General features: G+C 32.4%; 1 protein-coding gene across 1 annotated transcript; it reads right to left on the bottom strand.

The window, feature by feature from the left end:
- Window positions 1–16,073: 16,073 nt before the first annotated feature.
- On the bottom strand, window positions 16,074–17,294 carry LOC123274159. The gene has a single exon (XM_044741650.1). The coding sequence runs from the start codon at window positions 17,292–17,294 to the stop codon at window positions 16,074–16,076; it is 1,221 nt and encodes a 406-aa protein (XP_044597585.1).
- Window positions 17,295–19,089: the final 1,795 nt, after the last annotated feature.

Raw genomic sequence — 19,089 nt, 5'->3', positions numbered from 1 at the left:
TTTGTATAGAAACTCTGAAGTACAGTATTTTTTTTTTTATTCATCATAAAATCTACTTCCATTTCGACTGCCGAATGGCCTTTTTTTATTTTCAAATAAACTACACAATGGGTTTCTTTTACGTTTTCTGTTTCCTTCTGGTATTTCTCTTGTTAGCATCGAGAAAAAATCTAACATCATGTCGATATTTTAATTTCCTCGATCCTACCCTTCATTTCACTTCTGTCTTGATAGAATCGTTTTGCTTGTTCTTCGTTATAATCTACAAGATTTTCAGGAAAGTGGTTGACGTGAGAATTCATCAAGTGTAGTGTGAGGTTCATTAAGCAACCTAAATTTTTGTAATTTGTCACCAATTCTTTTACTGACGACCTGTAGTTATAACGCTTCTTTTAGGTCAACAATCGGTATTCACAAAATATCTCTGCTATTTATGTTTGAGGCATAGCAGAGATAGAAAAAATCACTATGTGAAGAAAGAATAGCCAACAAGTGCCTCCATACCTTCGCCTTACATGTCGATACAAACGAACGACAGTCTGAAATTCGAAAATATGGCTTCGTACATTCTCCTTATATGCTATTTCTTACAGATTTAAAAATTTCATGTCAATTTTTCAAGTCTAAGATCATATTCCATCCATTAAAATGCACCCAAGTCATTAACAATCGTGTGTAATAGATTTTTTCTCATATTTACAACTGCAATTTTCCCGATTTCTTTGGTTTTTTGAGAATTTTTTTCATTTTAAAACGTTAATAGGACAAGATTTCACATTAAAATTTAGTGGAATACAATACATGAAAGTCATACTCAATCTGAATCCAAAAAAATTTTTTTATCTTGATAATTTTGATTTTTCATGATTTATTGCAATTTTTTGGGGTTTTCGCAATTTTTTCAAATTTTGACGGCTCAACGGGCTGATTAACGTTCAGATTCAGATTCAATAAATTGAAATGCATAAAAATCATATTTGATCCGGGTCCACAAAAATTTTTTCATCGCTGTGACTGCAGTTTTTCACAATTTTTTACCTTTTTTTCGAGTTTTTTGCATTTTTCTTAAAATTTTGAGTGTACGGGCAAAACTAACTTCAGATTCGGACTCAGCGGATCAAAATATATGTTCGTACGTGGGTCCGGTTCAATGTACAAACAACTATTTTTTTTTTTTGTGTGCCGGTCCGAGCTATATAATAATTTTTTCTCGCATATTCTATAAACTCACATTAAGATGATCCTCTTCACATTCCTTTCTCAATCCTTTTCTACTAATCATCCCGTGCCACATGTGAATGTGGGAACGCTTCACGCACAATTACCGTAACTCCTATTCTTTTCTCCCCGCTTCACAGCATTATTTATATTTAGAAAAATGTTTACTGTAAGTGATTTTTGGACGGTGTAGGGCTTAATGTGTATAGAATAAGCGAAAGTGAAACTTTATTGAGTAGACCTTGGGATAGCTCAAATGCAGTAGAGTAGCCAGACATGTCTTCGGAAGGTTCTGCTTCGAATCCTAGTCCTCGAGTTATCTAATAATTTTTTCTCTGGCATATTCTATAAACTCACATTAAGATTTAGATCCTCTCCACATTCCTTTTCTCAATCCTTTTTCCTACCAATATCCTGTTACATGTGAATGTGGAACGCTTCACGTACAATAATAATATAATAATAATCACATGTCATAGAATAGCTACTCATGATAACACCGAATTTCAACATTAAGCATTTTTGGGTCTAACTCTCCACACATGTTAAAATTTTGGTTTCTCCTTACCACATAAAAATAAGCGAAAAATTTTTTCTCCGATTAAAGCTTTGCTTTTGTAGAAACTCAGGACAATTTTTCTCAATTTTTCGGCGAAAATGATTGATTTTATATGTTTTTCTACACTTCCACTGTAAATTATAATTAGAAAACATTTTTTAGATAGAAGAGTTCTCCTTTTATTCAAGCATTTGTGATAAACAATGATATATAGATGTAAAATAACAAGAAATTAATGTCTAAAAGTGAATATTTTTCGTATTTCTTTTTATGCTCGTATGAGCTCTCTCGTACTAAGCCCCAAATGTAATCTCCCCATCATATTCTCGTTATATTCTGCCGCTTGGATATCGCCGTTCAAAAGTCCATCACATCTCTGGTGAAAAACGTTCTCCTTGTTCCGCGTAGTCAGCCCCCATGTTGTCTTTGAATCCGCCCAGATGAGAAATGTAGCATATGAAGCTTTATGTGAGACATTACCTCTGCAGCCCATAACTTTAAAGCTTTCAAGCATTTTTTCAATCAATTCTGCATAGTTAATAGCTCTATGATTCTCAAGAAATCCATCAACTACTGCTTTTAAAACTTTCCCAGGCTGGTTTTTTCACAGAGCATTGAGAAGCTTTCTCTGTAAAGTCATGCCCACTCTTCTATTATTTGTTGCGATTTGCGGTCCAACCTGAAAATACCTTTCTTTAAGCTTTTAGCTTCAGATACATTTGGGAAAAATCCTTAAATCATTCTGAAAGCTTTTAGAGCTTGGATCCAAGAGCTTTTGACGAATTGCTCTCTCATTAGCCCTAATTTATATATGTAACTGGTGGGCATTAATATGCTTTGAGGCTTCTTACGATTGGTTCTCGACTTTACGTTATGTTTCCCCAATCTGAAAATTTATCGACGCGATCAGGCCATTTACGCCAAGTTGATAATGAACTGAGTCAGCTCTGCCATGTCCCATAAACAAAGGTGACATGGGTATTTAGTATATCCACCTTTGCATTCCCCATCAAGAAACCAACCATTTTAAAAATCACCGATCACTGACCATTGGTATTCTGTCGTATTTTAATTTTTTCTAGTATGATTTTCACACTATCATAGCTTTCTTTTAACAATACAGAGTGTGCTAGAGGAAGACTAGGGCAATTCGTTTCCATTGTGGAGCAGAACTGCTTTTAAGCTTTTTGAAGAAGCTATCGATAAAAGCCGCCAGTTCAGATGCTACAAATGGTATTCCGATTTCATTAAACAAATCAAGTCACGTTGTTGCAGTAACAAATACCGGCTTCTTTTGTAAAAAAACATGAAAGTTTTATGACGCTCTCTTTGATCAGTTATTTTACATCTCATCTTCAAGCAAGTTCCATTGCTTTGTAGTCGTGAACCCAGAATCTCTACTTTATTCTTGGATAAGTTCAGGTCTCGTACTAAATCATTAAATTCACCTCTGAGCTAATAAAATGTGGCCCAAAACTTTGCGATTTTGTCATGAAATCACCATCAGTGTTGGTTAGTGGTGCACTGGATCCTAAGTTGAACTTTGTGACGCTTGAACTTCAAAGCTATCTAATCCTGAACGTGCCAGCACAGGCTAATTTTCAATGAGGTATCGGAAAGATGATGATGAAGGAAGATCAGGATAAAAAATCGCTTTCTGGCTTCCTTACCACAGATCGACGCTTACTTGACGTGATCACTAGGTTCTCTCAAACTCTCAGCATCGCAAACTTCATGTGTCGATTTTCTCCTCGATACCAAGCTAGAAATAACAAAATTACAACGGGTGTAATTGAAATTTGCTCGACAATTTTAAAAATCTTAAATTTTGATTTTTTACCTTCTAATGTATTTTTACAACTAACGCAGGCGAAGTGAGGCACCCAATTTTCATTTTGATTACTGATTTTCAGGTTAAAATAGGCTTCATAGGCTTCGCAAAGTTTTAAATTTGTTAATAAAGCGAATTTTTTACTTCTAACTTTAATAAATTCACCGCAAATAAAACAAAATGAATCAACATCATTTTTACACTGTTTTGATGCCATTTTCCAACTGAGTCATACACAAATATAGTTGTTACAGCTGTAATAAACAAGTTAACATTCACTACTGTGCCTCTTACAAATAATAATACAGTTTACTTTCGGGTTAATCAAAGTGCTGCCATCTTTTGTTCATGAAATGAATTAAATCATACTTATCGTCATAAATCAGATCAAGGCAAACTTTATGAACTAAATATGAATATTTAAGTGTTTTTCAGTGTCTAGAATCAGAATTTAAGCAAGAGAACAGAAACCCAAAAAAAATATTTTTTTTGTTGACCTGTGTAATTTAATATGATATTAAATTTAGTTATTACGAATATTTATAATAATAGAAAATAGATTTGAATTGATTTAGATATTTTAGTCACGTATGCAAATTACAGAAGGTCGCACTAGTACAAGTGTCCCAGCACAACTGGTGTAACCAACCCATGCTGTCGTGTGTCTCGTGCCAGCCGGCTTCTCTCCCGCTTATTACTCTGCGCATGTGCGGCAGCCATAATGTTGTACGTGCAGCTACGGAATTTCCGGATACAGCCCGAAGTAACGACTCTAGTATACAAATGCAAATTATATATATATATATATATATATATATATATATATATATATATATATATATATATATATATATATATATATATATATATATATATACTAGCTGACCCGGCAAACGTTGTTTTGCCATGTGAATAATTTCTAGAGAATTTCTAGTGTAGAAAAAAAATTACTAACTTATTGGAAGTGTATAAGATGTGGAATATGAGTGAAAAAGGCCTGGAGCGCTGTGAACGATAGGGGAATGTTGTTTAAAAATAACAAAACACCAAACATTAATTGTTTTAATTTATTAAAAGTAATAATTATTTATATAATTGATTAATTACATAAAATTAATCTCTTAATGCTGCAGCGTGAACAATATTTTTTGTTAGCCCGTCTTTAGCTAATACAAACAAACTTGATGGTTTACCCACTCGAGAGCATGCAACATATAATTGTCCGTGTGAAAAACATGGTGTGCTCAAATCTAAGCCACAAACAGACATTGTTTGGCCTTGGGATTTATTAATAGTCATTGCAAATGCCAAATTAATAGGAAATTGAATACGCTTAAATTGAATTGGCACATCTGTGGGTATAATAGATATTCGTGGTATCAATATATTTTCACCCCGAAACTTGCCATTTAAAATGGTGCCTTCGATAACGTTTTTCATAAATTTTTTAATGACTAATCGCGTACCGTTTGCATAGCCGTGGCGGGTTCAAATTACAAAGCATAATAATTGGAGATCCAACCTTCAATTGTAAGTTATGTGATGGCATGCCTGGCAAATCTAGTAAGTTCTAAAACTCTGTTGGAAAATTTACAGCTTCAGTGTCATCGCAATCTGTATCAATAGATTTATATGATACCAAGTCCCCTGGCAATAACTATTGTATCTTCAGATTTAAAATGTCAACGTCCACATTTTTTGTAGCTAACATTGCTCTTTCTGCAAGCCACTCGAGATTTATGTAATTCGTGTGTACATCGGGAAATATTTGTTCAATGAGAGCATCTTGCGAATCAATGATTGTGCAGAAATCATTCGCTAATTTTATGTATCCAGTTTCAGCTATAGTGACTTTTCCATCGCCGATATTTAAGAGTTGTTTTGAGAATGTTTCAGCGGATGGATCTAGAAGCATTTGAACGCGCATATTTACTTTCAGCTGTACTATTTCAACATTACGCCACAATGTCGATGATTTTAAGCAGGCGTTGATTTCATCAGCGTATGTTGAACGTAGAATGACGGGAAGTGTTTGTCTGAAGTCACCTGAAAGGACTAACAGAGTGCCACCAAATAGTTTGTCGTTGTTTTTAATATCTTTCAATGTCCTGTTCAACGCCTCAAGCGAATGTTTGTGTGCCATGCTACATTCATCCCAGATAATAATTTTACACTGTTTCAGCACTGTGGCTATAGACGATTGTTTTTTTATGTTGCACACTGCGCCACGGTTATTTTTAATATTTAGTGGTAGCTTAAATACTGAATGAGCTGTTCTGCCTCCATCCATACATTAAATATACATGTAAAAATTAGATAGTTTCACGAAAGCGAAAAATTTTATGTTTCTTAATTATATCGAAAATACATATTGTTAGAAATAGTGAAAAAAAAAATTCTGTCGAAGTTAGAGCTCTTATAAGTAAACACAGAAAAAAATTTCCCAATTGTAATAAAAATCTAACTTTCACCGAATTCGCTTTTCACCATTCCCAACAATATTTTCGTTATAAATAAGAAAGAATAATTTTTGATTTTATAATAAACGTAAAAAATAATTTATACTTACAACTCAATAGCCGTTGTTTGCGGGAACTCGTGACACGTGTTGAGTATTTTAGAGGTTATGTAAGTCACTTAATTAACTGATCGTGCGATTTACACTCGAAATTAATAATTTTATTAGTTATTAATAATTAATTATATTCAATAATATTAGTTATTAATAAATAAATAATAAAGTTACTCGAGAATATATTTGATATGAGAGTTACACTGAGATAGTAAAAATGTTTAACTACCACGCTTGAAGCATAAACACTAATAATAGCCGAAAACTGTAGAGGTAACATCCCTACTCCATGTTGTTTACAGGGTGAGAAGTGACACCGGTAGACACATGGAGGGGATAACTTACCAAGTGATAATAATTGATGTTATCGACCGGGATAGGAAATGATAAAATTATGAAAATGACTATTAAAAAGCAAAGGTTGGTGAAAAAAAAGTGCAAATTTAGAGTTGTATGTATTGTTTGATGCCACATGATGAAAAAATTAAAAAAAAAAAATTTTATCAAAAAAATAAAAAAAAAAATTTTAGGTTGAACACCCCTTATCACTTAGAGGTTAGAAAAATAAATAGAAGCCGATTTTTAGGCTTACTGAATATGCATAAAAAATTTCATAAGAATCGGTCGAGCCGTTTCGGAGGAGTATGGGAACGAACATTGTGACACGAGAATTTTATATATTAGAATATTAGGGTGTGCCAAAAAAAAAACGATATTTTTTTTTGCTCTTAATCCAAAATATCTTAGAAGATGTACCAACAAAGCTCCTATTAAAAGCGGAGCTCAAAATTCCAATTCTAAGATGTCCTCCATCGAACTTAAAGTTTTTCCGTTTAAATAACATGGGAAACATGATTTTTTATTAGTTTTTTGTCCTGCAAACTCTGATGAAATTATTTTAAACAAAAACGAATGAATGGACCTTGTTTATTATTAAATTTGCTACAAAAAATTCTACTGAGTCGAATTTCTATCTTCAATATTTAATTTGTTACATAGCTTTGAAATTCAAATTTCCGGTTTTTTGCATTTTTTATCTAAACTGTAAGAGTTAGACAAAAATGTTAAATGACAAATTTGTAGTACTTTTAATATTCTATAAAAAAATTTCCGTCAATTTTATTATATCATCAATAACAATGAAATTACAGGCTCATATATATTTATTTTTTCAAATTTTCGCTTTTACGAACTGGAATATCGATAATTATACAAAAAATTTAGTAAAAATTTGTTAACACATCAAACTTACAACAAAATTTTGTGAGTAAAATGTTTCGTAGTATCAAACCATGAAATTTACAGACTGAGTCAGACATATTTTTATAATTTTTTAACTATTTTATAAAGTATATTGATAAAGGACATAAAGTGTCATTAAGATATCAAAAACAAATACAACTCACAATTTAATTGCAGTTATTTTTAGTTCAATAATTTTTAATATTAGCTTCAAATATGAAAATATTTATATCTTTACTATCTATTTATAATTTGAATTAAAATTTTTTCGAGAACTTGATTTTAGCGCCCTCTATAATTTATCGATTTCCACGCCATTGATCACTTACCGCTTGATTGATTCAATTAGTAGATTCTATTGTCTTTTGATTTAATTAGTCCTTAATTGTTTCAGTTTTTAGGTTAGTTTTTAGCTAGTTATTGCAACAACAGCAACGCGTGTATCTTTTTCATAGAATAAAACAATGTCTGAAAAAACAAACCACCGGAACTACATAAATTTAGTTGGCTTTGAGTCAAAAAATTTAAATGGTTCAAAATTACCTGCGAAGTGTGATGTTTTATCTTTGTTTTTTTATATGCGTCGAACAAAAAAGCTTGGAATTCGCGAGAGTTCCAAATTCGTTCTTTGTGAAGTTGTTCACAAAGCTAGAAGAAAATCTCCTGCACAAAAATTAATTGAGATGAATTTCATTGATTCTCTCGATTGCTTATTCGATATTGCTCCGCAAAATGCTTTGCAAAACTTAAGTTCTCCCCAAAAAAAATTTTTAAGTGAAAATCGAGAAATTCGTAAAGGCAGTCAGTTGTTAACAATTTCAAGAAATGTTCAAGAGGTACTAAGTACATCAACTGTTGACCTGGAAAATTACTTGAATATTGTTCAGGTGGGGAGTTCAGAATCAAATTCAGATGCCATTAAAGCTAATATAGCAGGTATTTTAGATATATCTAAATATATTTACTACTCACTTCTATTTTTTTTTAATGTTTTCTCTTTTCATGAAATTTTATACACTTTTCATAAAATTTCTTTTCTCACGTGTATTGCTTTTGAAACTCTATTATTATAACAAAAATTTTTCTCACACTATATTTTCGGTGCTGATTTCAATCTTTTAATAATTAATGCTTATCTAATCAGCAATTTATCTTCACTCTACTCTAATATTTTCCCGAATTTCATAGATTAAAACAAACATACTTTTGCAGTAATATAAAGTTGAAATTACTTTTTTTTTCAATTTGCACAAAGTAAAAATTATTTTGATAGAAGTACAAATTTGTTTGAACTTAGAAAATTTTAATTTCTTCAATTTTTTCGTTGCTCAAAAAAACTATTTTTCTGTGAATGAGAAGGTATAATTTTTTTGTGATAAGCAAAAGTTAAATGTTTATAAGAATACCACTATTTACGTAATTTTTTTCATGAACTGATCAAATTGATATATACTAGTCACAAAAATTAAGGGATTTAATAAAAATGATAAATCATCGGGTGATTTTCAACGAGCTGTAACTCCGAGGAAAATGATCGTGCAGCAAAAAGAAAGTAAATTGTAGCTCCAAGTATCTAGTTCTCAGATATGAACATTCGATCGAGAAACCTTCACGTGTTACACTTTAGATAACGCTAATGTTGACGGTAAGACAGCAGTAAAAAAAAATCAAGAAAATGTTGAAAAAAATCTTCGAAAAAAATTGAAAATTGAAAAAAAAATTTATCGTTAAGAGCTATTCAGGGTATCTTATAGGGAATATCGTGGTATTTTTAAAACGCTCCTTTGATTTCCTATGTGATTATCATTCCCAGAGTTATTGAATATCAAAATTAAAACAACTTTTTTGATTTGATTGACTTTAACTCCGCGGCAAATCATCGTGCAGGCTTTTTAATTACGTCAAATCGAAGGAAATTAAATATTCTAAAAGAGCTTTTGAGTGAAATAATGGAAAAAAAAATCTCTTGAAGCCCGTAAACCTTTTTTTAGACGAGAAAAAAATTGGAAATTTTTTTTTTTTGTAGTTTTCTTAGGATTTCTCCAAAACCAAACACGATAAAAAATTTTCAAGGTCATATCTGAAAACTAGATACTTAGAGCTACAATTGCTTTTTTTTTGTTGTACAATCATTTTACTCGAAATTACAGTTCGTTGAAAATCACCCAAAAATTTAGCATTTTTTTAAATCCCTTAATATTTGTGACTAGTGTATTTTCTTATCTTTCTCTATGCTGCATTTCTTAAATTTTTCATTTCTAGACTGTGTATTGCCTCTTTCTCAAAACTTCTCTGTTTCTATTGTATCCCATCACTCTGAATGTTCTAATACATCTAACTTTTCTGATGAACTACATCTTGAACCAAAACCTAAGAGGTTGAAATTAATGACAACAGAAGTTGTTGCAGCACTAGATAGAGGTAACATTACCGGTAGACGAGCAGCACCTTTTATCTATGCAATTGCATGGGCTTTAAGATATAAAGATTTGAATAATATCACTGCTAGTCACTGTTCAATTCATCGAAATCGAGAGATAGTTAAACGAAAGATTGCGCAAGATTTAAAAGCTGAGTTACGAATCGCTGATTCCACTGTTATCCATTGGGATGGAAAGATGTTGCCTGGTATCACTGGTCGGGACAAAGTTGAAAGACTTCCCATAATTTTATCAGGTGTTAATACACAACAATTGTTAGGAGTACCAAAACTAGAACGAGGGATTGGCTTAAATCAAGCAACCGCTATTAAAGACACCATTAATGAATGGAACGTTTCCAACCGTATCAAAGCTATGTGTTTTGATATATGTGCTACAAATACAGATGAATTCACTAGTCCCTAAAGTTACAGTATTTGAATAAAAATCCAACTTTTTGATAAAAATAATCGTATAGCAAATTTAAAGATAGTAAATTGTAGCTTTAAGTATCTGATTCTTTGAATCTGAATTTTAAAATTCTTTAGTGCAAGCGGTTTTTTTGACCAAAACGATTATAAAAAAAAAATTCTAAATCTTTGCTTAACTTTGAAACGGCTCATGGGCTCGAATTAGTTTTATTCAATAATTGATATTTTTGGGCGGTATTCCTACAAATGGTATAAAATTCAGAGCTCCAGAAGCAAAACACCATGCAAGATGGATGTCGAAAGCTCTTTACGCCTTTAAACTCTTCATGTTTAAAAAACAGTTCAAGATAAATGCAACCGAAGTTAATGGACTTAAATATATCTGTATATTTCTGATGAATTTTTATGTTGTCTCATAGTTCAGTGCACCTCTTGCTGTTAAGTCACCCTATCAAGATTTGAACATGGTTAAAAATCTTTATATATTCCGTTCTGTTCATAAGCAAATTTCTGATGCAGCAACTTCGACAATATCAGAACATTTATGGTACTTATCGGAAGAATTGGTTTAGCTTTGTTTGATGATGCAGTTTCTTTAGTAATTAAAAGACAGACCGTAAGTGCCATGAAAACGCGCAAAAGTGATCAATCGAACTTCAAAAAGTTTACTGTCACAGATATAAGCTTATTATTATCGATGAACATCGGCGATTTCGCGAGCAAGCGGTCGTTACTTTTATTTGAACAGTTTGAACTGGAGCATGATTTTATGGACAAGGATCCAGAGCTCTGGACTTTCGATCAAAATTATCAATAATGCAAATTTTTTCTGTCAGACTTAAAAGTTGTTAATGATCTCGCTGAAAGAGGCGTTGCATTGATCCAGGAGTACAATGATTGTTTGACACGAAGTGAGGAACAGAAGCAATATTTACTGCAAGTGGTCGAAGAGCTTCGTAAAAGACTTCCTAACTTTAGCAGAAATACACTTGTCACTGCTTACTCTAAAAAATAAAAAGAAAATATTTTCATGCGTTTAAAACTGTATAATTATCATTAGATTGATTATTAAAAATTTCAAGACATTTTCCTTCTTCTAAATTCTACCCTTACTACTGAAGCAAGTAAGTGATTCTCACATTAATTTCTAATAGTTTGTAACTAATTGATACGTTTTTATTCTGTAATTTCGATATTTATTTCCATAATGATTTCATTTGTATCTACAGTCGAGTCGCGTTATAAGCCCTCCTTGTATCTCTCTCTTATTAACGCGAGTCTAGTTAAAAACAAAGAAAACAAGCCGGACTCATAACGCGATTTGACTGTATTTAACATTTATGCAAGAAAAAATCGTAAAATTAACAATAATATTGTTAACATTTTTCAGCCACAGGTTAAATAAAAAATTTACAAAGGTTAATGTTTTGTCGAAAACTATCCAGTTAGGATAGTTTCCGTAATTGTTTTAAAAATTATAATTAATTTGGGATTAGGATATTAAATAAATTATGCGTCGATTTGTTGGGGAATAAAATAAAGATTTATTTATCCCCAGAGGAGGAAAACTCAGTTGGACTGAGAAAAAACCTCCTCGAATGAAAAATATATAAGTAAGAACGCAAAGCGTGTAGTGCGAATAAAAGAATATGTGTAAATAGCCGTCGCAAACAACACAAACGAGGTGAGCTCAACCGCTTTAGAAAAGCAAATGGTATTAATTCAGAATTAATGAATTGACGCTAGCTTTTAAGTTAACTAGAGTCAATTAATAGTGAAATACTAATTAATTGACGTACAACGTCAGTGTAGAGACTGATTGATTGATTATAATTATTAGTGTAGGAACTAATTAGATAATTCGATATCAGAATCGAATAGTTGATGAAATTTGATTTGATAGAATGATGATTAAATGTTTAGCAATGAATTTAATATAATTTATTACAACTATTGCGTGTTAACTATGGATTGACTAAAGCCGCGTGGCTGATGCAATCCTTTGTTAAAATGGCGCGTAATAACCACGTGGCGTCACTTATTAATTTTGATTTATTTAATTCACTGAACAGTTACTAATGATTTTTAATGATTTGAGAATTTAATTGGTAATTGAAGTTAATGAAATTAATAATATTTAATGAATATTTTAAATGTTAAAGTAAATGCGTATTATACGTGATAAATCAGAAAACGATTGACACAGAGTAGTCATACTAGTACAAGCGTCCAAGCACAACTGCTTGCCGCCGGCCACGTGAGCCGGCTTCTCTCCCGTTAACCAAAGCGCGCATGAGCGACAGCCATGGTGTGACACGAATTTTCACGAGTTGGAGCGATCAAGCCCGAAGGCGCAACTCCTCTTATAAATTTTTATTAAATGTCTTTTCTATCGGTTAAACAGTTAATTTTGCCGTAAATTGACTAAGGTTTTTATATTTTGATTATATTTCATATCCTCTATCAGTATATTTTATAAAATAGTTGAAAAATTATAAAAATATGTCTGACTCAGTCTGTAAATTTTATGGTTTGATACTACGAAACATCTTACTCACCAAATTTTGTTGTAAGTTTGATGTGTTAACAAATTTTTACCAAAATAAATAAAAAATAAATTAAATAAATAAATAAAGCTTTACAGTATCAATTTTCCCCAAATTTCGTGTTTTTCGTAATTTTTAGCTAAACTATCCAAGATAGAACACAAAGTCAAATGACAATTTTGTAGTCCATTTAACGCACTACCAAAAACATTGAATTAAATTTTTTGTATCACCAATATTTTCAAAGTTACAAACCAACAAAATCCTATTTTTCTAATTTTTAGCTTTGTTCAAGTGAACCATCGATAAAAATACAAAAAATTTGGTTCTTATTTTTTAGCACATCAAATTTGCTACAAAATTGTATAAAAAAGATTTGTTTTCTCCGCAATAGCTCAGAGTAACAAGCCTGATAAGTCATATTTTCATAATTTTTCTACTATATTTTCTAAATTATTGACGATAAATGACAAATTTCAATTAAAAATCTAAAGTATATTTAATTCTCTAAAAAATTATCCTAGATTAATTTTTTACATTATAACTTGCTCAATAAGTCAACAAATATTATTGTTATTTATTTCGTTTTCGGTCTATTGAGGTTATTTAACCAATTCTCAAGACATCCCTGATTAAGTAAATGTATTGAAAATGATTTGACACATTCCATTCCTACAAGATATATTATTGAAAATAAGAAAATTAAATGATTAACAAGTATTCGTAATAATCAAAAATCTAATCCTTTCTGATGCTTTTTATTTCTTTTTTCGCATATTTCTATTGTATTTTAAGTTATTATTTTTTTCCGTATCTATTTATTTGTTTATTACCATTGCTGCAAAAAAACATAATCGTTCAACAAATTACTTTAGTCCCTTAGTAATCCAGGATAAAACCTTCCATATTTTACCTTTCATAATTTTACATTGTAAAACTTATTACATTTTTACTCATCTTTACGACATATTAAATCATAAAAAAATTTTTTATACTCCATATTTACGTGTTCATATTAATATTAACTTTTGTATGGAACTTTTCACTTTCTGTTAAAAAGAGTTATCATTACTGGCTGAGGTTTAAAGTCAAATTCAAATTTTCTACAGAATTCTCAACTAACGCCCTCTGAGTATTTATTGACTTTTTGCATAATTGATCAATTATCCGCTTGAAATCGGCAATAAGAGGACTCTATTGTCTTTCATTGGAATTGGTCCTTAATTGCAGTTGGTTTTTTAATGAATCATTATCGTATCAACAATTATACCAGTTTATTAATGAACAATGTCTTGTTAAACAAGTCAAAATTACATTTACTTACGCACAACAATTCGCCAAAAAAACTTTTATCAATTCTCTCGACAAACTGTTCGATATTGCACTGCAGAATGTTTTTGACAACATTAAGCTCACCACAAAGGAGTAGAGGAGCAAGGGGCTTCCGAGATACTGATAAAGTAGGAATTTACTTACTGACAGGGTGGTTTGTGTCCATGCTAAATTACCAGCCATATTTTCAACCCTTTTTTATCATTTGACCATATTTTCAACCCTTTTTATCGACTATTTTGAATTTTAATTTCCGCCATTTTCCCGCCTCCTTTTTATCCGCCGTTTTCCCGTCCCCTTTTGATCCATCATTTGGTGGCCCCTATTTTGAATTTCCACCATTTTCCCACCCCTTTTTGATCCACCACGTGGTAACCGCCATTTTCCGCGACTACGTCACCCCTTTTTGATCCACCACGTGGTAGCCGCCATTTTGACTACGTCACCCCTTTTGGTCTGCCTAGTAGCCGCCATTTTCCACGACTACGTCACCCCTTTTGGCCCGCCATCTGGCAGCCGCCATTTTGACTATCTCTACAACCCTTTCACCGTCATCTATCGCGATTTTGCCGCCATTTTGTCCCGCTATTTCGTCAGCCTTTTTGTAAACAAGTCTTAACTTGTTAGTGACGTCATTTTCTGATGAAATTTTTTTTTTCTGATGCAATCCTTTGTGCGCAATTTAGCCCCACTCTTTCATCTTTATGGTGGTAGTGGGGATTAACGATATAAAATCAGCTCACAACCATGACACCGATATTATGTTTTCGGTTGTGAACTTGAGCACTTAAGTTGAGAAGATGGAGATTTTCATTGATTTTGAAGGCTTCTACACGCTTGATGGATCTTTTATTGTCAAAGAGCTTGCTGTTATCTCGCTTAGCGATGAAGTGGATTTTTTAAGTACTGCTGCGCTAGCAACTTTCGAACCACCAGTTGGGTACACCAATGAATTTATGGTCTTGGAGACCAAACACTTTTTGTTGAGAAACCGTGGCATCAGATGGGATGAAGGATCATTCTTCTTTAACGAACTCGAAGAAGTGCTGCGAGAGACTCTGAAGCACAAAACATACGTTTATGTTTTGGGTGAAGAAAAAAAACATTGGCTTGAAAAAGTTATCAATTTTTCAGCTGAAGTAATTGATTTTTCGAAGATGAGATTTATCAACCATCTTGAAGACTTTGATCCCATCCAACCGTGTCTCCTGAAGAAAAATCACTCAAGTAAAAGCAATTATGCTTGTGCCTACAAAACAGTTCAGAGAATGAAACGTTGGTTTCTCAGCTGTTGGGATCTAAGTCCATCGCTGGAAAAGTCACTACAGCTTTTTTATCAGTTCCAGTCTTTAGTGAAGATGGATCCACAAGATATTGCTTGTTTGGATGAATCTTTCATACTTCAATTTACAAAACTTGAAATAAATGCTGTATGGTCAAAGCTACCTCATCACATGAAGATGGACTCAAGATTTATCGATTACACAAGATGTACAGAGCATTATAAGACTATGTATAATGATATTCTCGATTGCCCTTATCCATTGAAGAAGGACTGCTATGAATGTAATAATAAATCTTTTTTATGAATTAATGTATCTTATAATAATTATTTTAATAAGGTTTTATAAATAAACAATCATTAAATTACAAATAAAAGTGTTTTTTTTTTATTAATTAATTTTTTTATTACATTAAGTTTATTAATTATTTTTTATTACATTAAGTTTATTAATTATTTTTTATTACATTAAGTTTATTAATTAACATAGGTTCAATTATTTTATTTAATTATTGTATTCGTCGGTGAAATCGTTCTCTATCTCTTGCTGCTTGTTCCCATGGACCTTTCCTTGCTTGTCTGGATGCAAAGTCCCACACATACATGTAATGTATGGTAGGCTTAGGATCAAACTGTACCATTAAGTAAGTTTTCTTACAGTGCTGCTGATGGGATTGTACTCAATTATTCGGTCGTGAATTATCAAACAGTAAGCAGCAGTTTGATTTGGAAACTGTGCTGACGATTCAAACTCCAGACGTATATCCACAGGCCCAGACTTGATTGACTCGTTCTGCTTGGAGCAGTCAATTATATACAGAGGTGCTTTATTCAGAAAATCTTTCTTAGCCATTAGCGGTTCAGCTTCTTTTCCATAGTAAGCACTTTGAAAATTTGTGTACATGTCATACATCAAGGCGTACTGATTATTTGTAATGTTGAGGTTCAAATTTCCATATGGATAACTCTGAAAGTTCAAGACGAGCTTAATATCTCTTATGCTGCAATGGTCAAACTCGCTTGCATTTTGATTCGATTGATTTTTTCTTGCTGTTTGAAATCCAACGATGACAAAACGAGGTTTCTCAAGTTGATTTGTTGTTTTGATTGCCCAAATGTGATTGGTTGTAGCTGGTAGCAGTGGATACTCATACAGTTCCCAAGTCCGGAAACTGATTAGGATAGCTGGATCAGAGGTTATATAATTCAACACCTCAATTTTATACTTGTCAGACATTGTTATATACGGTACAATCCACTCAATTTTTTGAATCGTAATTGAAACATTTTCATCCTCAACGGTAACAACATAAGCATTTTGATCAGTATTTGATCTGATCAGTATCAATTCATGCTTAGCATTCACAATAACTCGTTGATAATCTTCAGCAAATCCTAGGATAAAACTCAGCGGTACTGAGACATCAAAGTAGCCATTAGCATTGGTCAACTTATTATTATCTTCATTAACAATCCAACCAGCATTTTCCAGAATATTTTGCTCTCCCGGACTCAGAGAAGCGTATCCTTTCATAACACTGGTAATACCAACATTCTTACATCTATCAATTTCTACACCATTCAACTCATAACGTATCTCTTCAAACATATGACAGACAGCCATGTTGATCATCTTTGTAGTAGCACTCACAGCAGTATTATCAGCTTTCCTCATTCTTCCATAAAAATGTAATATGCTCTTGCTTGGAAGCAAGCACAGATCTTGATGCTGAACAGCAATCCGGATTTCATCACTGTTGTTAAATGTTGATGATGCGTATGGCAGGTGTGAATGAGCTTCACAGTGCGCAATAGACTCATCAAAAATAATCGATTTTTTTATATTTAAGATTTCCGCCATGGTATTACACAAACTAGACAACAAAAATTTATTTTTATCTTGTGAATTTTCCACGTAATTTTAGCTCTAGACTTTTTAGGAACTCTGCGTTCTGACGTGTCAACACTTTCAGAGCTTGATGAGGAGTGATAATCTTTGGGCATGCTGCAATCCTTTTATACCCACTACCAGTCTTTGTCTCATATACGATACCCAATACAGACTTTTTATATGCAGTCTTATCGTAACAGTCTCGCGACGGAAATTTGCTATTCTCCCGTCCTGGTCAACAATACAGAGTCTTACGTTATGTATTGCTCGTACGGTGACTGGCAGATAAATGATGTTTGTTGGCACCTCTACTATTTTATATCCTGCTGGAACTCTCGGGAAAAATTCATGGATTGTGTGATTCTTCTCACCATTGATGTATGATCCAGTAGTTATATTGCACTCGACTCTCAGAGCGTTGATTTTTAATATTTTAACTGGTAAATCAGATTTATGTGCTGTGTTAGGTTCAAGCACGCGGTTGGTAAATCCAAGTAATGATCCAATAGAATCTTCAGGTTCAAAATTTATATACTGATCACATTTTATTTCACTTCTCAACTCATTGTTGTTTGCTTTTAAAGTGAAACTCAGTTCAGGTAATGTCTTGTTTATATAAGTTTCAATATCTTTAATTTCATAACTTCCTGTTGGTATAGTTATTTCTTGAAATCTATTGATTGTACTTCTCTTGGATCTTTTTGATGACACATAGAATTTATTAGCACCATCATCAATATTTGGTATTGAATTAAATGTTAGGAGCTTAACAAGTCCAAGAACATAATTTTTTGTTGGTAATAGCTCAATCGGTGGAAAATAATTTGCCTCCAGTATGGAGGAATTTCCAGATAATGTCAAAGTGAATGATTCTGCTATGACTGACGCTTGTAGTCCCGAGTCACTTCCATTTATAGTTGTCCAGTCAGGAATTTTAAACACAAATGTCCACATATGATTGTATCAAAATCTTGATATCTTTTATGATTGTACTTTACGCTACCAACATCGAGATATTCCATCAAGTCTTGCGGAGGTTGTAGATTACAAAAACTGTCAAAATAAATTACTTGATCATGATTTTTCTTGTATGCAATCCAGTGAGTTCCAGGTCCAAGTTTATCATCCAAATTTATTATTGCTGATTCATTTGTTTTAGGTCCAGATTTTGGTAAATCATTTCTCATGAAAACTCCACGAAAATTTGGAATTTTAAGCAGCTTGGCATATTTTAATAAATCAATGTTAGTCAGTGCTCGATGTAGTAGCTCTACTGTTTTTTTGAGTTCTTGCAGCCAGCTCCCTCTGGGTATGGTTTCAGATAAAGTCCCATGCCAGTACGGTAAGGTTTAAGGTATAATCCTCAACCTACAGCTATTTCCTCCATCTTCAAGTTGTGGCGTTTCTTTTCAACAAGTTGATTTTTAGCTGCACTTGCATCGTTCACAGCTTTTGCAATCTTTGATGGAACAATAACTGTCAAAGAAAGGAATTATCCAATAACTCATGGGTTGTTGGAATTATTGTTTATAAAAACACTGAAAGATACACTTGTCACGCAAGATGATAAGACAAAATATTTGGAAATTATCCAGAGAACAAATACGCATAGGAAAAGTTATGATTCAAGCAAAAGTATTTACATAGATTCAACAGACAAGTATAAGAAATATATTGCTGATTTGCATGTTTGTATATTGCTGATTTGCATGTATGTATTTTTTGTAATAGCATGTTTGCACCAAGACACCTATGGACTATGTAT

This window comes from Cotesia glomerata, unplaced genomic scaffold (assembly GCF_020080835.1).
Source record: "Cotesia glomerata isolate CgM1 unplaced genomic scaffold, MPM_Cglom_v2.3 scaffold_24, whole genome shotgun sequence".
Classification (NCBI taxonomy): domain Eukaryota; kingdom Metazoa; phylum Arthropoda; class Insecta; order Hymenoptera; family Braconidae; genus Cotesia; species Cotesia glomerata.
This window is presented reverse-complemented; position numbering and strand designations above follow the sequence as displayed.

Excerpts from the sequence above, each read along its gene's own strand:
- LOC123274159 (XM_044741650.1), bottom strand. The coding sequence starts at position 17,294 with ATGGCGGAAATCTTAAATATAAAAAAATCGATTATTTTTGATGAGTCT.